We start from the raw sequence: 19,739 nt of genomic DNA, 5'->3' as shown, positions 1-19,739 counted from the left end.
AAGTCGGTGTAGAAAGCAACCCCACAAGCAGTAGCAGCATGCAGTGTCTGGGGCTCTGTGTAAGGCCTTGATTATGAATAGGTTATTCTGTTAATGTGAATTAAAGAATCTAATAACTTGATACAGCATGGAAGCTTGTGTTATTTAACTTGTAAATGGCATTGTTAAAAAGAAATGCGTTTGTCATGGGCATTGCCTGATATCTAGGGATAAGGATGTCTTGTGGGAATGAGATGATAAAATGAAATTGTAACTGAAGGGGCAAGAAACCAAACCACAATCGAGCTGTTATATTTACAGCAAAGAACTACTTGGTCCTCATGCAAATCATGCATTCCCAGTAATCATAACTTCATACTGACCACTGAAACTAATAATTGTGAAAATCCCGTGTATTCTTCTGTCAGCGGTGAGTTATCTTTGTAGCATGACCTTGCTCAGCAAAGCAGAACAGAAGAAATTCTTAGTACAGTGGATGTGGTGCATTAAAATTTAAAATGACAGCACAATAACAGGCCTTTCCTGGAAAGAAAGCTAACTCATGGCGTTGATCTCATCAAGCAGTATTTTTATGCATATTTTGCATAAATGGACTGGTGTCAGAAAAGGATATGTTGGTAGATGTCTCTAATCTGCCATTTCTTAATATTCTAAGAGTCTGTTCTGTCTTTCTTTCAGAGGTAAAATGAAGAGAATTGTCTTCCAGTTCACCCCATATAGCTGGGTCAAATTTGAGTGGAAGCCAGCATCCAGCTTACGGAGATGGCTAGCAGTTTGTGGCATTATCTTTGTAGTAAGGAAACTTCTCTGTCATCTGTTTTAATACTTTGTAATCCTTGAGCAACTGTACATTCAGTAACTTAGGCTGACACTGTGCCATGGTGATATTTCTTTAGTTGAGGCAAGAGGAGATCACTTCTGAATCCTGCAGAAAAGGTTTCCTTGTCTCTGGTACCATATGCAGATGCATTGCATAAATATATCTTTTTTTCTTGCTGTGCAGCACTGATTAGCAAGGTGAATAATTTAAACTGCAATCTACACGCAGTTCAGTTAGTAACCTCTACAAAAAAACATTGGCTTTGGATGAAATGTAATTTTTCTTTCTCTCTGTTTCAAGCATATACAATGCCACGTTACAGGTGGTGATAGGTGTGACCGAAGCCTCAGTCTGCTGTGTTATCTGGGCAGTATGCCTCCTGAACTGTGCAGATCTTTGTTTTTATACAGACTGATAATATTTTTTTGTTGTTGTTTTACTGATTGCATAATACATGACAGTGCTAATGGTGTCCAGCTTGACCGGTTTATCTACATGAGAGAGTTTACTCAAAATAAAAGGCTGGCATCTCTTTCATGCACAAGACCTTGACAGTCTGTCTCCTTGATTTAGCCATCTGAGGGCTACGCTGTGGGAATGGATCATCTTGAGTTCCTAACATCCGTTTCATGATGGCAGGTGGTATGAACGCAGGGGATAAACTTAGCATTTTAAAATGCTTTTCCCCTACTCTTGCCTCTTGTCAAGTTAGGGGACTTTGGCCTTTGGGGTGTCCATGAGGTGTTACGTGACCCAGTTTTGAGCAACTTGGATTTAATTCAGTTGAGTGACTGTGAAGTTTAACTTGGAAACGATCAGAAACCAATAACCACAGAGAATTGCTTTTAGTGATTCCAGATGCAATGGGCATTAACTGGCTTCTCTATTGCTACTGTGGTACTGGATATAACTGGTCTGTGTTTTTAAAGAGTTGCTAGAAGAAGCATCTTGAAATACATGGAATATGAAATCTGGTGGTGTCTTATTTGAGTGCCTGTCCATTGAGGTTCCTCGTTAAGGTTTGCTGAGTGAGCCACATCAGTCAGCTCTTAAGCCACCACCACCTCTCTCATCTCACGCTGATGTCAAATTGCAGAGCTGAGTGCTTCAGGAGCAGTGTACTGTCTGTAACTAAGCAAGGAACATAAAGCAGTGCCAGCAGGAAGCATCAGGCAGATTGCAAATGTGGACAGTTGAATGCAAGTTTGAATGAACACATTTTCTGCTACATAAAATGTTTGCCAAGTTCACGTAATGCAAAAAGCTTGCTGAGATTCCTGTGGTTTGTGGGATAAATAGTGTAAATATGCTGGTATAGATAATAGTACTTCCTTTAGTGATTCCTTTGTGCATACTCCCAACTCCTTGCACTCTGAAGCAGTCATGTTTTTTAGGTGCAGGAGTGGATTCTGTAGCAGAGGTACTAGTCTTTCAGATGATAATGTTTTTTTTAGCAAGGCACAGCCTCAGCTGACTTCCAGTTTATGGACAGCTTCATGCATTTTCATATGCTTCTCTATTGGGCAACACTTAATGCCTTTTATTATCAGTGCTTTTGAAGTGGGAAACCGTTGTCTACTTGCTCACCCAATCACGCTGTCAGAGCAGCTCACTTAAGAACGTTTTGCTGTTAATGTGTGACCAGTGCTCCAAAAGTTGGCTTTGGCAGCGGTGTTGTCATAACTGTGTTTAAAAATGTGAAGCAACCGTACAGAAACACACCCTAGGATGCATTGCTTATGCCTCTTGGTTTGCTTTATTTGTTTTATTCCTTCAGTCAGATTTTAAATGGTAGCAAAAGGACAAGTTTTTGCTTCTAGGGTATGTTATGAGCAGTTCTGGAGGCACTTCAAACCCCTGTTAAACTTGTTCAAAACTAGAAGCAGGGTTTCTGTTGTGTCCTGTGCATTGTGCAAGTGCATACAATGTATTACCTCTTCTCACATGTTCAAAAAATTAACAACAACAAAACAACAAAGCAACAACTGTTCTTGATCACTGCTACAGCTGATGACAGTGGGCTCAGTGATACTGAGTAGGATGTTGTGGAGTCGGTGAAATAGCTGGGGAGGAGTGAGGCAGGGATAGAGGGGAGATGCCAGGCTTCGTTCAGTGAAGTCTTCTGAATGTAATTAAAATGTACTTTCTCTCAGTTTTTATTGGCAGAGCTGAACACATTTTACTTGAAGTTTGTCCTTTGGATGCCTCCAGAACACTACTTGGTCCTGTTACGGCTTGTCTTTTTTGTCAATGTGGGAGGTGTGGCTATGAGGGAGATCTACGACTTCATGGACGACCCGTAAGCCAGTCCTCTTGTGTATATACCGTGTCAATCTTCACTTGCTTTATTTTTGAATTTGCACTGGTTTGCTCCAGCTTGTTGGCATCCATCTCAACTTGTTGGGAACAAAAAGATTCTAACATCTTTGTTTTTCTTTTGGTTTGGAGATCAAGTTCTGACTGCATCTGGTTAGAGAAGAGCTGTTGTTAAGGGCATTTCGTGTGCAGTTTTTAACATCTGCTTTTAATAAACGAGTGCTCTTTTGAGACAGTGATGTGTAAATTAGCTGGAGTGCCACTGGCCTGTGGGTGGAGGAGTACTGAACTCAATTTTCAGATTAGTAGCCAGGATCTACAGTCCTTAGTAGTATCTTCTAAGGACAGCAGGGTCTGAACTCAGAATCTTAGAGCTGCTTCTTTTCTTGAGCTGTCTTCCAACTAGTTCCTGGTCCCCTGGAGCTTTCATTGCACCCTCTTGCAGATCAGCAGGCCTTTTAGCAATGAATATTGAAGGCAGGCTGCACCTGTACACAACAGTGCATGTACTTACAGACTGTTCCTACTTAAACATCGTATTTGTCCTTGCTGCTTTTTTCTGCAGGTCATGTAAGACCAGAGAATGCTTTGTTCTCAGAATCACTTTTTAAGTTTTAGTAGTAATGTCACAAATTGCCTGAGCCCATTTCTTAAGTCTAAGACAACATCTGGGTTCAAGAAGTGTTCGTTATCTGTTGCTGATCAACGCAAAAAGTGTCTGTGTTCAGAATTCAGGGTTCCAACATTCTCTGAAGAGCAGTTTCCATTGCAAGGCTTTGACTCCTAGAACTGGAAAAAAGGGTCAACTCACATTGCTTAGGTGGATTTCTGGACATTCAGCAGTGGCAGACTGCCCCCTGCCTTTGGTATTGGACCTACTGGTTTGGGATGTGCCTCCATCTCAAAGGTATGAAGTCTCTGCCTCTCATTGGTGAGCTCCTCTCCTGAGAAACACTCCCCCATCTTCTGGTCCTTGTGTTTGGGTTGGAAAAAAACAACTCCTTTGCCCTGCTTTCAACCACATGGCATGACATTGAAATGTAGGAGAATCATCAGTCACCAGTGCCTAATTGCTGAGTCAGTTCGTTGCCATTCTCTTAGTGAGTTGGAGAAATTCATCAAGCAAGCAGAGACTCTCATCCTGAAGTGCATGTCTTCATCATTGCCACCACCGCAGTTCTGTTTCTCTTGATGGGTAAGGTGACCCAGCTCCCTCTCTTCTGTGGTTCATGGCTCTGCTTGAGGCACCACAGACCTGACCTCTCCAGACTGTTCAAGAGAAAAGGCAGAACCTAGCACATGATCTTACCTAATACCTGTTCTCCAAATATTTTTGCAACTGGACTTTGATTCCTTTGTGCGTTTCATGTTGCCTGAGCAGAGATGATCTGCCCCCACTCTACCAACATAACTGAGCCGAGGAACTCAGTGGAGTTCTGTGATGGATTCTTGCTGTTGTGCTGCAGGGAGAAGCTGCTGGCAAAGAACAAGCTGTACTCGAGGCTCCTAGCTAACAGCACATGGAAAACATCCCTGACCTTTTCCTTTTGGAAGCTCACTCAACATCTTAATGGACGAAGGTTGGAGTATTCCACAGACCTTGTCAGAATCGTGGCACATTGCCTTGTTTCTTATTGATGGAACTGTCTGAGGTTAAACTGATGAGGTCTCTTCAGCTAACGGTGTGACATTTTGTCAGGAAAGTAGTGAAGTTCAAACACAAAGAAGCTTTTTCTCCTTTGGGATTCTTAGTATCTGCAGACAGTTCTAGGACTGCTTGTAGAAGGTTAAAGTGAGCATGGCAACAGAGTACCTAGAAGGGAATACTCCAGGGTGAGAGTGGTTCTTGTGGCTGTATTCTAACCCTTAACCTATACTGTGCTCCTGTTTCAGTTTATATTCTGCCTCCTCGGTTCTTGAGGACTGAGCATGTGAAACATTCTTGGCCAGAAATTCCTTAGTGTTGAAAGGTCTGCAGCAGTTGACCTTGCCATACCTTCCTGATTTCTAGCCTTCGTGTCTTTTCCAAGAATCTGCATTAAAGCCATGAATTTTAAACTCATTCATCAAATAAAAATGGACTTTTCTCTAAAAACTTTCACAAGTAGGAGGGCAGGAAACCAATTCTTCCTCAGCAGCCTTTGCATTTGCACAGCTCTTCTGTTGGGGTTACCTTTAACTCTTCTGTCAGCGTGATCTCATAAGCTAGTGAAAGAAAGTGATGCCAATTAAGGAAGCAGATCAGCAAAGCAAAAAGTTGACCCAGTCATCCAAACAGCTTGATTTCTCAGTGAGAGATATGCTGTTTGTTTTTCTCTGTCTGCATGTTAGGACTGGTTTGTACCCAATTAATCTCATACTGGGTGATCCACCTGGAGCAGTTTCTTGAAATCCCTTCACCCAAGTTGGTTTAGATGGGATACTTTAAATGCAGAGCACTCATTCCATCTGCATCAACGATAATCTGTACTTGGTTTACTGTAATATTTGATTTTTAAGTGTTGGGAATGTTTTGTGTAGTTTGAACTTAAGCGTTGACTTCAAATGGGCCTCGTGTTAAAGAAAATGTTTATTTTGTGTGCTTGACTTGCTGCGACACCTCTAAATTCGGGAAAGCATCACAGAGAGGAAAAGGATGCTGTTTACTCTCCATGCTTAGGGAGTACTTAGAATCCAAGGGGATTCAGTGGAGCAGATCTGTCTGAGCAAAAGCGGCATGACTGTTAAAGGAAAGGTGCTCTCCCCAAAGCAGCTGCTGGCAACTGGAAGAAGGGAGAAGGAGCTGTTGGAGATGCCTTTTCTGACCTGAGCAGGCTGGGCAGTGTGGCAGCTGAAGGCAGCAGGGTGTCAATAGGCTTGTTTCTCCACCTAGCAGAAAGAAGCATTAGCTGAGCATGAGCAGCCAGTCTCCAAGGGCAATCCTGATCAGGGATTTGTTAGGTTTTTCTCTTTTTTTTCACTGCATGGTGAAAATGTCAAGAAAATACTGCTCCGAGGACTCAGTGAACCCTGTGATACTCAGCACGTCTGTTCCTCAGCCAGATATAGGCTGACATAGGCCAGAGTAGGATTTCCCGTTGCTGCAATGCCCTGAAAGTACTGCAGAGGTCATCTGAACATACCAGTTCCTCTCTCCCCAGCCCTGGGAAGTTTTGCTATATTTCTTTGCTCCCCATCTCTGTAATTCTGCCAGTTCACACTGAGGAGCTCCCAGATGTGTTTAACTCCTCATCTTCTGGTGCTGTAGGAGTGGAATAACCTGGTGAGCTGGACAAAAAAAAGAGAAAAAGCCTGGTAGGAAAATGAATTTCAGAGCACACTGGTAAGTGAGAGGGCAGGGCTCCTCTGCAGACTAGATTCAGAAGCTGGGTGATGGAAAAAGAGTTTAGTGGAAAGGGAAATCATCTACAGCAGTCTCTGCAGCACACACGTGTGCACCAGTGGGTGGGATTTCAGTGCAACCCAAGGCACCAAAGAGGTCTTGTGCTGCCCAGACAGAACCATACCTCGCACACGGATCACGCAGTCTGACAGGTTAGTAAGCTGTAAAAATGTCAAGTCTAGAAATGACATAGGGTCAAGAAATGAAGGATCTAGCTGACTTAGATCAGCCAGTGTACCAAGATTTCTAGCAATCATCTTGCTTGTAGGTGTGCTGAGATTGCCTGAGCGTTCCATAGCTATTTCATTTTCGTATGTTTCCCATGCAGAAGTAGAGGACCTGAAAGACAGTGCATCTCCAGTCCGCTGTTCTGCTGTCACAGCCTCTGAATAGATGTCTTGATGCTACTGCAGTTTAATTTCTAGCACTGCAGATTGATGAACCCTTAACGAGGCTAGTACAGAACGATGCAGCTCCTGATTTGCTTGTCTGTTGCAGATTAAAAACAAACCCTGGGAGTTAAACATGAGTCACGTTTTTGTCCCAAGACTCTGTTGTCCTAGAACACCTTTTATGTCTTGCAGCGTCTTACCTAGTTGTTACTAAGCTTTCTTCTTTTACAATTTCCTCATAGGTCTTTAGTGACAGCTCATTGAATACCTGTTTGAGAGCAGAGTCTGTTTCAGAATGCATTTATATGGGGGTTGAGTTCAGTTACTGCCATGGTGACTTGGTATTTGCACGAGTAACCAAGGAGTAGAGCATACCTTAGCCCAGACGTCTGTGGATCTCAAGCTGGCTGAGCAGTTGGATTTGCTAATGCTCTGAAAGTAGGAGTGCTTTCTTGAGTCGCATAACATTGAAGTTTTGACTTCTGAAGTGTTTTCAGAGCCTCTGGGAGGAAACTAATACTGATGTGAGAGTTGTCAGCCTGTATGTGTACACGTAATCCAAACCAGACCTCCAGAATTGTGCAGAGCTGGATGAAATCATTACCCCAGCTGTCCTTTTATGAAAGAATATTCCTCCAAATGCTTGCTTTTACAGTAAGAGCTTTGTTTTATCTCTATTTTATAGGAAATTCCATAAGAAATTGGGTCAGCAGGCTTGGCTTGTTGCTGCTATTACTGCCACGGAGTTCCTGATTGTCGTGAAGTACGATCCCTATACGCTCACACTGTCCCTTCCTTTCTACATTACCCAGTGCTGGATCTTGGGGATTATACTGGTGCTCACCTGGACAGCCTGGCGCTTTTTTATCCGGTAAGAAGTATTTGATGTGCTTTGCTCAGCTCTGGCCTGGGTCTTAAGGGGAACCCTCCTGGGCTTCTGTTCAACAGCGTGTTGGATGTCGAGGATATGCTGTCTTCAGTGCCTCCTGAAGGGAGACTGCAACTCTTTTGGATGGGTAGAGTTTTTCCTCTAAGAAATATTAAATAAGGAGGGAGTTTTCCGTGTGGGATCTTGGCAGCTTTCCTGATGGGAAACTGCTGAGCTCCAGTTTTTGTGGGACTACGTATGTTACTTTAGGAGCAGATGAACAGTTAAATGCCTGACTGTATCTGGCTGAATGGGGTGGCCATGAGTTAGGTATTTTGTTTTCTTCTGTGCTGTCTGAGACGTTTTACAGCTTCGTTGCAAGAACAGTCTGCTGCATTGTAATTGTCTGAGCTGTCCTAGTGTCAGCAGCAAGTGAGCCAACTTAACCCTGCTGGGTTTGGATGCTGTTCTGTGCAGATAAATTAAAACAAGCAACAAACAAAAGCGAAAACAACAGCGAGAGGATGAAATGACCAGAGCGGTCTCTGGAGCAGCAGTAGTTGATCTAGAACGTACTGAGATGGAAATTTCAAGCGAATCAAAACCATTGGCAGCTTCAGAAATGTACAGTCACAATACTGATTTCAGTACCCCCAAGGACACCAGCATCCGGATCAGAATTAGCTTATTGCACGTTTAAACTGTTCCTTCACATCACCGATGCACGTCTGTTTTCCTCCTCAGAGATATCACCTTGCGCTACAAGGAGATAAGGCGGCAGAAGCAGGAGCACAGACACGAGAAGGACAAATGCTTGAGCAACGGGGATGGACATTCTGCAATACTGGATGGACAAAACAGGAACAAACTAAGGGAAAGAAAACTCTGAGCAACGGTCAGAGGGCTAAAAAAAGAGCTCGTAGTGCTCGAGTTGGCCTGGTGGACAGTTTCAACCTTATCCTACCTAACTTGTTATTTTCACTGTTAGTTCCCCAAGGTGTGAGAATCGTTTTGAGGAGAAGATGTCTCTTTGACGTGCGCACCCTTTCTAGTCACGTACACCTAGTCAGAGTGGGAGAAAGTCTGTGTAGAGGGAAGTCAGAGCCAACACTGTTGCCTCGAGGTGGGATCTTCATCCAGGCGTGTTGCGTGTCTTCCTTGCAAAACAAGGCTCGGAGATGAGGGGCTTTAAAGCAAAGCACAAAGGGAATCTGGCCCATCTATTTGAAGTAAACTTGTGAGATTTTGATTTTGACATTCGGGCATTAGGAGCACGTGGTGTGGAGTCAGACTGTGTAACGTGTCCAGCCACCAGTTAACAGAACTGCAGCGAGATAAGCAGATGATAAACTGAAGCTTGTGAACAAGTTGCGTTACTTGCACAGAATGTAATGCAGTACACTACTGTTACAGCCCCTCTAACGGGGGGGTTATTGCCTTCTCTAAACTGACTTTCAGTATCCTGGAATAGCTTACAATAATTTTATCACAGCTCTGGGGAGACAGAAGGCTTCTCCTTAGGCTTTTCTGTTTGTTCTTTTTTAATCTTGGTCATCTCTTAAAGGTAAGGGAAGTTTAAATAAGAAAGGTCAGCCTGCCTTTCATTTGCTCTGTTGGAGTAAAATCTATTACTAACAGAAAAATGGGAGTTACTCCATCAGTCTTAAGTTATTTGCCTTATTCTCAGTTCTTTCCCTTCGCTTGCCAAGAGGATTTCATTCTTGGTGTCTGCTGTACAAAGCATGGTCCTGCTCTGCCATCCTCCAGAGCTGCCCCGTTCCTCCTAAGGTAACTCCAGACTGAGCAATCTCCTGAGTCCAGCTGGAAAAGGCATTTTTGCTCGTGACTCAGCATCTAGGAAAAGAAATTAGAAGCCTGGGCTGCGTTGTTGGTTTTTTGTTTTTTTTTACAAGTCATTATTCCAAATAGTAAATGCTGCAGCTGGGCATCAATTCTGTAAGCCCTGCTCTAAGCCTTTGCATTGGCCTCCGAGGCACTGACGTAACCGTTCCACTTTTTTAAGTACAGTGATCTAATCTGGCTGTTGGAAGATATCTTTCAGGGAAGTGTTTATCCAGAAGAAACTGATGCAACACCAGTGAAGTAAGTTTCAAAAGCACAGCCCACAAGATTTTAAGTGGCAGGAGACTTGAGGAGCTGCTGGATAGCACAGGTCCCCATTTCCAGTCCGTTTTTGGTCTTGCACATGAAGAACCACCGGAACAAATCCGTGTTTCTCTTAGGTTTACGGAGTGACCTACGTGCTTTCTGACCCTGAGGGACGGATGCTTGGCAGTGGGGCGGTCCTCAAGTTTGGTTGCATCTGAAGAGCTCAGCAAATGAAGATTTGATGGGTCCTGGGGGCTGCCAGGGGAGCAGGCAGAGGGGAGGTTACAGTTACAAGAGGTAGAGTCCAGCTTGTTCTGTGTTGTACTGTGGACAGTCACTCAATGGCTGCTCTTAAATCATGGTATTTTGCAGCTGTGAGTAGTGAAGATGAAATGGCCGTGGAACTGGCAGACAGTGCAGAGCTGAGCAAGTATTTCTTTGAATGGCACTTCAGCCCGAGTCATTCTCGTTTCTGGCTTTCCATCACCCTTACAAACTGGTTGTTTGGTAGCTCGTACTGGTGTGCTGTGCTTGTGTAGTCCCAGGCTGAGGTCGGTATGTTTCCTTCTGTGCTGATTAACACTGTGGTCCCCCCCTCTGTCTCTTCGCAGTACAAGTCTGTTTTGGTATTCGGGGGGGTAACAGGCACACTTGAGGAGGATCTGTCCCTGCACCTTCCTCCTCTTCCTCCCCACCTTGCCAAAGACCCACTCAGGTACTTCAGAAACAGCTGCTGAAGAATACCTGCCCCCCAGTAACAGTTCTGGAGCTTCGACTTTATACATGAAACACTGATATGGTGTTTGTCTACTTCCGTTTGATCGGCTTTTATGGTTAGTCTGGATAACTGAACCAGTGTAATAAAGCAACGTTTGCTGGTGTGTTTTGGTACAACGTGTGCGTGCTCCTGGTTCGTGTCGCCTCACCATGGGGGAATTTGGTCTGATTCCTTTTGGTACGAAGGCTGATAGCTTTTGCTAAGGTTTTGCTGCCTTTTAAGGTCATTACCTCGTCCAGAGAAATGATGTTACAAACCCTTGTTCCTGTTGTGATTCAGGAGCTCTTACTGCAGCACGTTTCCAAGGCTGATCTTTGCACCGTGCAAGCGTAGGTGCCGGGTGATGAGCAGCAATGATCTTGCTCCTGCAGGGAGTTAAGCCAAGGCTGAATCGGGTTGAAAACAACGTTCTTAGGGGTCAGCGATGGAGGAGACCCCAGCAGAGGGTGCTGGTGGCCCAGGCTGCCAGCGTCTGGAAGCAGAATGAATGCTCTGCTGCGGTTTTGGGAGCTGGGGGGAGGAAGCCTTCAGTCCTCGGGGCTTTGTGCATGGGCTGCATTTGGGGAGAAGAGAGCCAAAATCCGCGTGCATTACGTTGCTCTTCCCCCTCCCCTCTCCACCTTCTAGCGAAGCGAGTCTCCCTGCTTTTAAAATCCTCGTAGCTTTGGAGCTAAGGTAAGAGGAGGGGAGCTCCCCGACCCCGCTGCATCTCTTCCCAGCAGCTGCAGGAGAGCTTGGGCTGGTGCCCAGCTGCTGTTTGGCACCTGGCAGCCGGCGCACCTCTGGATCTCTGCGCTGCTGGGAGGGCTTGTGGGGACAGATCCTTCCCAGAGCCGCTTGGTGCTTTGGGATGGGGGAGAAAAGGGGCGCTGATGGATTTTTATTTCCGACCCCAAAACGAGCCGAGGGAGGGAGGGAGGAGGACGGAGGTGGTTTCTCTCCCGCAGCGCTGGGGAGGGACGAGCAGCCTGCAAGCCTGCGTTAAGGGCAGGCGGGGGTCCAAAATATATTCAGCTCCCGGCTACCGATTTCAGTCCGCAGCCCTTAGAAAGGAGGAGAGCATCCCTTGGGGGAGAGAGCAGGGGAACATCCTGCAGGGTGCGGGGGGCTGCGAGATGCTGCAAGTGGGAGCGGATGCGGGACCCCAGGGCTGAGGGGGAAGGGGCAGGGGAGCAGCAGCCGGTCTCGATGCGGGGCCGGGGGCTGCAGGGGGCGGGCGGCGGGCGGGGCTGAGCCCCCCCACCCCCCGCCAGGTGCAGCCGGGCCGCCCCGCCCGCAGTCCCCGCTCCGGCTGCCCCGACCGCCATCACCATCGCTCGCTCGGCTGGAAAATGAGCTTTTTCTCCTCAAAACGGCGGTGAGTGCTAGTTCTCGGGATGGGGAAGGGGGGGGGTCGTGTCCGCGGCATCCCCAGGCAGGGGGATGCGCGCTGCCGGGGTTTACCCGCAGCGGCTCCTCTGTGATTTGGGGCCGGGTTTCGGTTCCCCTTCCCGAGCTCCTCGCCATCCTTCCGCAGCATCCCCGCGGCGGGGAAGCCCGGATCCCGCTCCGCCTTGGGGGAGAAGGGAGGGGAGGGGGAAACCCATATGGAGGTGCTGTCCGTGGGGACCGCGGTGCTGAGACCGCCCGGCTCATCGCACCTGGGAGCGGGCACCGAGGTGCAAAGCTCAGCATTGCTCAGCGGGTTTCCAACGTAGAACCCGGGTATGTTGCCCCACATCCACGCGGGGTGTGCACTGGGGGGGGCGGATGGGGGTAACGTCGGGATTTTGGGGGCTGAGCGTGGCTGAGGGACGGAGCCCAAACCCCCGGTGCTAATGTTTGGGATTTGTTTTTACTCCTGGTTTTGTTACCGACCGACTAACCAACCTGCCGGCAAACTTGAACCTACTTTTCTTCCCGGTGTGCCGAGGTTGAGATGTGGGGCTTTGCTCCTCTGCCAGGAGGGAACGGAGAGGGACAGAGGAGGATGGGGTGTGGGGACAAGCTGGAGGAGAGGGCAGCCAGGGCTCAGCCCGCCCCTGGGGACACAGCTGATGACTTCGGGGGGTCTGTAAAGCCTCCTGGGTTTGCCCATGGTGCACATAGGGTTTGGTGCTAGCAGCTTTTTGTCTTTGGGTGGTTGTGAGGGCAAGATAAGAGCCTGCTAAGATGCTGGGATAGATAGCACAGAAGCCTGAGCGTCCCCTCCTGAGCTCTCCTTGCCCCTTCGCTTCCATGCCCGGCAGAGGCTGATGGGGAAATCCCATCCCTGGTGACTCTGAAGGATGCCTCGAAAACGTGCCAGAGCTGCTACCTGACCCATCAGTCCTTTAGGAAATGGTATTTGGGGGAGAAATGCTTTGCAAGTAACCGGGCTACTTTTAAAAGGGATGCTCGCCTCGTTCCTGAGAACTCAATCCTTGATTTTTCCTATTTACAAAAGGCTGAAAAAAAACAAACGCTGAAAGGAGTGAGACTTCTTAAGGAAGGTGGTTCTCCAGTAGGTAGAAAGAAGCGGTTCAGGATGAGTCCCCACCAGGCTGCAGCATCCTTGGCTCAGCCCACACGTGCCATGAACTGAGCCCGTTCTCAGCCCAACCCTCGGGGCCGTTGCCCGGGGCTGGGCAGCTTCCATCCCTTCAGGATGTATCTCACCTGAAAACAGTTTCCTTTGAAGAAAGAAACCTGTTTCCTTTGCTCTTAACGTGTTTTCTCTGCACGTCGTAGGCTGTCCTGTTAGCGGGGTGGGTCTGCCATGGACAGCGGGCACACGAGCAGATACCGGCTGAGCGGTGAGTGCGGTGCGAGCTGCAGAGCCTGGGGAGGGCGCTTGATTTCCTGGCATCCGTGATTTGTCTTTCAAACCCAAACTTTTCACCCTGCCTTAAGAGAAGGGCAGCTACCCAGGAGCAGAAGTCACACGGGGCTCCTCGACCCCACTTTGGGGACGAGCAGCTGTTCCCTTCTGGCTCTGCTTTCCTGCTGGAGTGGCTCTGGGGTACAAAGCTGCAATGGGATGCGGGTGCAGCCCGGCTCTGTCTTGCCCCGGAGCCAGGAGCACCACAGCGTGATGCAGGCGGCAGCACTGCCGAGTCCCCGATCACAAATCTCCTTTTTCTTTTTTTCCTTTTTGTTTTCTCCCCCCAACCTCCTCCTCCTTTTCTTCTCATTAAGCCGAGCCATCCGTGTGGCTTTAATCGCTCGGGTGATGGAGGCTGCTGCAATGCAGCAACAGCTGCTCGTGGGGCTGCTGCGTCCTGCTTTGCAGCCTTCAGCTGGGCACTCTGCGTATCGACCCATCGGACTTTGTTAGTTTTTACATCTATTCTTTTTCTTCCTCGTTTCCAAGAACGTTTTTCCTCCCTTTTTCCTATCTCTGGCTCTTACGGGCACCCCAAGCAGCGGGCAGCGTTCCCATATGGCACCTTTGGGATCCTGAGTGTGTCTGAGGGGGGATGGATCCACACCCTGGAGGTGGTGCAGGCTCACCTCACCACCCGGGGGCCAAAATCTCCCAGTTTGTTGCTGAACACTATGTGTAACGCGCTGATGGGGGCAGCAGTGATTGATTCCCAGCCGATCCCGTGGGCTGAGCGTCCAGCTGGGATGCAGCAGAGCTGAGCTTGGGGCATCTGACATCGTCCCTGTCCCCACACAGGCATCGCCAGCCCTCCACGCTGGGAGATCGGCATCTACGTGGCGGGGGCGTTGGTGCTGCTGGGCATCGCGGCCATCAACCTGTGGAAGCTGTGGCGTTCCGGAGGTTACCCTGCGCCTTCTCCGTTCCCCAACTATGACTACCGCTACCTGGAGCAGAAGTATGGGATGGCGTATTCAGACATCAAGCACAAGGTGAAAAAGGCAAAGAATGCGGGTGGAAAGTCAGGCTTGACGCCGTTGCTCTTGTGATACGCATACTGAGGAGAAAAGTAGGGCTTGCAGTGGGGGTATGGTGTAAGTGGGCATGGTGGGCTTGGTGGTTTTAAGGTTTTTTTCCAACCTCGGTGATTCTGTGATGCTTTTTAAGGTCATGGTGGTCATGGGTTGGTGGTTGGGCTTAGTGGTCTTAGAGGTCTTTTCCAACCTCAGTGATTCTATGATGCTATTCAAAGGCATGGTGAGAATAGGTTGATGGTAGGGCTTGATGGCCGCAGAGGTCTTTTCCAACCTTAATCGTTTGTTTAGGGATGTGGTAATAATGAGTTGATGGTTGGACTAGGCAGTCCCTGTAGTCTTTTCCCACCTTCTGTAGTTCTACAAAAAGAACCGTCCCAAAGGGGGTTGGAGCATCCTGGCTGTCCTCCGTTGCATGCAGAGGGAGCGAATCACTGCCTCCTTCTCCCTCCTAGCAGCGTGGGGCAGCAGTGGGCTCAAAGCCATCGTCCAGCCGCAAAGCCAGCCTGCGAGGAGCTGACACCTGCGAGAGCATCAGTGAGCTGGGCAGCCTGGAACTGATGAGCAGGGACCTGGGCTTGGCCCACTACGGCCCCCTGAAGAAATCCGTCTCGGCCGACTCACTCAACTCTGTCTCGTCCATTGGGAACAACTTTGGGCAGGATTTCACCGTGGGGCAGGTGGAGGTGTCCATGGAGTATGACGGGAAGGCGGCTGCCCTGCACGTCACCCTGCTGCAGGGCAAGGACCTGCTGGAGAAGGAGGATGCCCGCTTCGAGTCCTGCTTCATGCGTATTAGCCTGCTGCCAGCCGAGCAGATTGTGGGCATCTCCCGGGTGAGCCCCTTGGGTTTTTGTGGAAATTCCATGTGGTCACTTTGCTTTTGGATTGCTGTCTCTGTAGGCAATGGGTGAGGTTTTTTTTAGCATCTCCTTGGGAAGCAGCAGCCCCCCGGTCCCTTTTGGCACCTGCTTTTTTGCAGAGGGATTTTGCAAAGCATCTGGGTCCTGTGGCTTGATTTCATCACACTGTTCCTGAAAGGAGCAGAAAGCCTCGTCCCACCGAATAAACCCACTTCCATGGGGGCAGAGGTGCCCAGAACAGCAGCGAAATATCCTCCTGGCACCCTTTTAAGACCATTTTTCCATCCCAAGATTGGGCTGAGTATTTATGCTCTAGAGGTATTTATTATTTAGCATCGTTATTTATAATTCACCAGCCCTATTTACCCTCTTTTGCAATCCTGAGTTATGAAGACAGCCTTTTTTTTTATCCTTTAATGCTCTGCAGTACTTTTATTTATTTATTTTTATTAATAGCTAACATCTCTATAGTAGCAAAAAATATAACGTAGGCTGTAGACTGGGAGTCATCAGTGCTATAAAGCAACATTTCTGCCCGTATGCTTTCCTCCAAGCCCCAGAGGTACTTGAATCCCTTGGGGCTGTAGGTCATTCCTACAGGACTATGCTGATGACAGGGATTGTTTCCAAGGATTTCAGTGTTGATCTCCCAGTGGATGTTGCCATGGTTTTAGGGAGGGATTGCGAGCGTTGGTGTGGTGGTGGCCCCTCTCCAACTCGTTCCTCTGCAGATCCAGCGCAGTGCCTACGCCGTGGCCTTCGATGAGCGCTTCTCCATCCCGCTGGATCCCGCGGCGCTGGAGGAGGACAGCCTGCGCTTCTCTGTCTTCGGCATCGACGAGGACGAGAGGAACGTCAGCACTGGCGTGGCGGAGCTCAAGCTCTCCGACCTGGACCTGACTGTGCGTCCCTTCAACGCTTGGCTCTACCTGCAGGACATGAACAAGGTGAGGTGGGGACGATGCACTTCGTGCTTTGGGGCTTTTTCCCCCTGTTCCCTAGGAGGAACACTCTCATCCCATCCGGTGTGTGACGGCATGCTGTGTCCTGCAGACAGTCGACACGGTGGGGGAGATCCTGCTCTCCCTCAGCTACCTGCCCACGGCTGAGCGGCTGACGGTGGTGGTGGTCAAAGCCAAAAACCTTGTCTGGAGCAATGGCAAGGGGACTGCAGGTGAGTGCGGGCCTGTGAGAGGCCCCCAGGCTCTGGGCTGGACATGAGTGCTTGTCCTTGTACATCCCAGAGCTCTCTGTCAGTGCTTGTTGGAGTGGAACCAGTTGAGGGCAACCCTACTGGGTGGAGAGCAGTGGGTTGGGGTGGGACGCAATGGGTTGGGTTGTTTTCCAACATGGCTTACACCAAGATTGTTCTCTCCCCTTGACCCTGAGCAGATCCCTTTGTCAAAGTCTACCTGCTGCAAGATGGGAGGAAGATCAGCAAGAAGAAGACAGTGGTGAAGAGGGACGATACCAACCCTGTATTCAACGAGGCCATGATCTTCTCGGTGCCGGCCATTGTGCTCCAGGTCTGTGCTGTTATTCCGTGGGGACCCCAAATCCCTGCACTAGTGAGGACTTTCTGGGATGGAGTGGGAGTCATAGGAACTGTGCTTGTGCATATATGGTTCAGTGGTATGGGAGATGGGCACGTATGGAGCATGGCTGTGTATGTAGGGATGAGCATATTTGGGTATGGGGGATGGGCTAGTATTGGGATGTTGTGTAATGTATAGGCTGCTGGGGGAGATGGGTATGTGTGAGATGTGGGGGGAATGCATACGTATGGGGTATGCTTGGGTGTGTGGGTGGCTGCGTATATGGGTTTAGGGGATGTGGGGGAAGTAAAGTGATGAATAAGTATGGGATGGATGCATACGTCAAGGGTACAGCTGTGTGTGGGGAGGTACATATGTAGTTTTCTATGACACAGGGAGGATGCAATGGTATGTATATGAGCCGGGTGGGTATGCAGAGGAATGTATATACCTAAGGTACAGCCACCGGGGTGGAAGGAGGGGGTAATATAGGGGGTACATTTGTGCGTGCACATAAAGTCAGAGGTATGGGGTCAGTGCTGGCAGCCATCACTCTGTGCACCTCTCCAGGATCTGTCCTTGCGGGTGACGGTGGCTGAGAGCGGTGAGGATGGCCATGCTGACAACACAGGCCACGTCCTGATCGGCCCAGCAGCCAGCGGCATGGGCATCACCCACTGGAACCAGATGCTGGCCATGCTGAGGAAGCCCGTGTCCATGTGGCACCCACTGCGGAGGAATTAGGCTGCTGGCAGGGGCACTCTGCACGCCACGGGACCCTGTGCTCCAACACCAGCTCTGCCCTGGTGATGGTGGCCAAGTGCTGTGTCTGGAGGTGAAAAGGCAGAGGTGGCCAGAGCTATCCTGCTACCGAAAGCCTCTGCTGGGAGGAGGAGGATGGAGAAAATCCCGTCCACACCTCTCCCCATCCGCATGCGCTGGGGGCTGCTGAGGGACCCGCTGAGGATGGACTGAAACCAGCAAAATCCTCTCTTAACTGCTGTCTGGATACCAGCCGGGCTCCTCAGCATCCTGCATGCCCTCTGCTGGGCCCCCAGGACCAATGGTGACCCCAGACGTGGCCTCTGGGGACTCCTGGGGGGGGACGTGGGATTCTTTGGAAGGATTTTTGGGCAAGTGAAGGGGAAAACGGAAAAGGGGGGGAGGGGGTGATAAAGTGCTGGCATGGTGCAGTTTCTCTCAGCATGTGTGGTCTTTCTGTTGGCTTTCAGATGGGTTTCAGTGTGCTGCATTAGGGCTGAAACCCTTCACGTTCCACGGAAAATGGGAGAAATAATAGTGGGAAAGAAAAACATTGTTGTTATCTTTTTTTTCCCTCAGTTGTTTTTCTCGCAGTGTTGATCTCTGCTTTCCTACTGGCTGCAAAGGGATGTCTGTCCCTAGATCTCCTGGGTTTGAGGCCGGGTCCAGGCTGACAGCCATCCCCTGAAGGCAAAATATGCTCAGCCCAGCCCCTTTTCCCAGCTGAACTAACCTTGTGGCCGCCCCTGCAGCAGGGATGCTTCTACAGAAATAGGGAACGCCTCCAAATAGTCTATTTTTAAGCTTCACGGGGAAAGGAGAGGCACACAAAGCCCTTCAGATATCCGTCTGCTCGTAGGCTCCCAGCCCAAACGAGGTCTTGTGGGTAAGGTCTGCTGTCCCAGGGAACTGATGCCTCCTCTGTTTTCTCGAGGTGGACAGATGGAGGGATGCATCCCTCGGCTTTTCCCAGCTTGCAGGATGCCAAGAGGGAAACCTGGGGCTCTTCAGGGGTTGTTGGCCAGAGGGGTGGCACTATGGGGTGAGCCCCAGAGGGGATTTGGTTCCTGGAGTGGTTTGAGCTGGAAATAAAAGTGTGAGTGATCCAAAGGTAACGCCATGGTGGCACCCTGAGCTGGCAGCAGTTTTTCTCTCTGCTCCTCTGGCATCCAGGGCTTTTCAGTGCCCACAGGCCTTTCTCTTTTTGCTGTAACAGAGAGCAGTGTCACAGGGACAGCAGATTGCTTTCAGTGTTTTAATACTTGTCTTTATTGGCATGCTGCAGCCTCTCTCTGTACATCCTTTACTTGGTTGGTAAGGATAGTTGGGAAAATTCAAGTGCTCTCCTCCATCCAAGGTTTAGCACAGCGCTGGTGCTGATTTGTTCAGCAGCTATGATGCTGGCCCCATGCTGCCTAGCACCCAAAACAAGAGCTCCCATCTTCCACCTTCCCGTACCTTGAGCAGCATCTTTGCTTTGACTTCGAGTACCCAGAGGGGAACGGTTGGCTCCTTCACTTCTCCTTGCCTTTCTTCTTGCTCTTGCGCTGGTTGGTCAGATCGCTGAGCTTCTTATCCAGGCGGCGTTGCAGGTGGGCTCTCTTGTTGGGGTCCAGGGATTTGTCCTTGGGGTCGCTCCCCGGGTACAGAACCCCTTCCCTGCTGATCCACTGCCGAGCGTGCGCCTTGGCCCTGTCCCCACAGCCATGAACCTGGGGAGAGAGAGGGGACAGTGGTGGGAGGGAACTGTGTGGACCCAACGAGGACTAAATCCCATTTATTTACAGCTCCTCTAAAGGGAAGCAAAATACAAAGGCAATTTATTTCCTCACAGAATCGACACAGCTGGTAAAACAAGCCTTTAGGACAGCCAGAGCATCCCTCCTTCACAGAGCTTTAAACATTTGGGGGAAACTCCCACTCACTGTGGGAGCAGCTGCACCTTTCACAGGTGTCATGTGAGAGCTGGAAATAAAACTGAGCTTCCAGCTCCTGTTCTCCACTAACACAGTACAACCTGAGGAAAAGAAGTGAAGGC

General features: G+C 49.2%; 3 protein-coding genes across 6 annotated transcripts in view; 2 read left to right on the top strand and 1 right to left on the bottom strand.

The window, feature by feature from the left end:
• The window catches only part of PTDSS2 (phosphatidylserine synthase 2), a 32,018-nt gene extending 23,266 nt beyond the window's left edge, over positions 1 to 8,752 (top strand). For both annotated transcript variants that reach the window (XM_065755379.1, XM_065755381.1), the window contains exons 9-12: positions 679 to 793; positions 2,974 to 3,119; positions 7,596 to 7,781; positions 8,523 to 8,752. In XM_065755379.1, coding sequence (XP_065611451.1) covers positions 679 to 793; positions 2,974 to 3,119; positions 7,596 to 7,781; positions 8,523 to 8,667 — 592 coding nt within the window. In that variant the 3' untranslated portion in view covers positions 8,668 to 8,752. The remainder of the gene's footprint in view (positions 1 to 678; positions 794 to 2,973; positions 3,120 to 7,595; positions 7,782 to 8,522) is intronic.
• Positions 8,753 to 11,322: 2,570 nt separating this feature from the next.
• On the top strand, positions 11,323 to 18,082 carry SYT12 (synaptotagmin 12). 2 transcript variants are annotated; one of them, XM_065755377.1, is made up of 8 exons: positions 11,323 to 11,340; positions 13,375 to 13,439; positions 14,306 to 14,499; positions 14,997 to 15,377; positions 16,136 to 16,351; positions 16,458 to 16,578; positions 16,797 to 16,930; positions 17,510 to 18,082. In XM_065755377.1, the coding sequence occupies exons 2-8, from the start codon at positions 13,403 to 13,405 to the stop codon at positions 17,681 to 17,683; spliced, it is 1,257 nt and encodes a 418-aa protein (XP_065611449.1). In that variant the 5' UTR covers positions 11,323 to 11,340; positions 13,375 to 13,402; the 3' UTR covers positions 17,684 to 18,082. The 2 variants fall into 2 exon arrangements, with proteins under 2 accessions (XP_065611449.1, XP_065611448.1); XM_065755376.1 differs by lacking the exon at positions 11,323 to 11,340 and adding an exon at positions 11,976 to 12,022.
• IGHMBP2 (immunoglobulin mu DNA binding protein 2) overlaps positions 16,251 to 19,739 on the bottom strand; it is a 31,274-nt gene continuing 27,785 nt past the window's right edge. Inside the window, exons 15-16 of one of the 2 annotated variants that reach the window (XR_010623382.1) lie at positions 19,160 to 19,413; positions 16,251 to 16,333 (exon numbers count right to left, since the gene is read on the bottom strand). Coding sequence is in view for 1 of the 2 variants with exons in the window: in XM_065755375.1 (XP_065611447.1) it covers positions 19,216 to 19,413 (198 nt within the window). In the remaining variant the exon portion in view is untranslated. Of the gene's footprint in view, positions 16,334 to 19,126; positions 19,414 to 19,739 lie in introns of those variants that run through there. The other variant, XM_065755375.1, reaches the window with a different exon arrangement.

This window comes from Cyrtonyx montezumae, unplaced genomic scaffold (assembly GCF_038088225.1).
Source record: "Cyrtonyx montezumae isolate F1298 unplaced genomic scaffold, pur_monq_1.0 scaffold_10, whole genome shotgun sequence".
In the NCBI taxonomy this organism is placed as follows: Eukaryota; Metazoa; Chordata; class Aves; order Galliformes; family Odontophoridae; genus Cyrtonyx; species Cyrtonyx montezumae.
Note: the sequence above shows the minus strand (reverse complement) of the source record. Positions and strands in the feature narration are given on the sequence as shown.

Excerpts from the sequence above, each read along its gene's own strand:
- SYT12 (XM_065755377.1), top strand. The coding sequence starts at position 13,403 with ATGGACAGCGGGCACACGAGCAGATACCGGCTGAGCG. Across the intron at positions 13,440-14,305 it reads GAGCAGATACCGGCTGAGCG|GCATCGCCAGCCCTCCACGC; the intron begins GTGAGTGCGGTG and ends GTCCCCACACAG. Across the intron at positions 16,579-16,796 it reads CAATGGCAAGGGGACTGCAG|ATCCCTTTGTCAAAGTCTAC; the intron begins GTGAGTGCGGGC and ends GACCCTGAGCAG.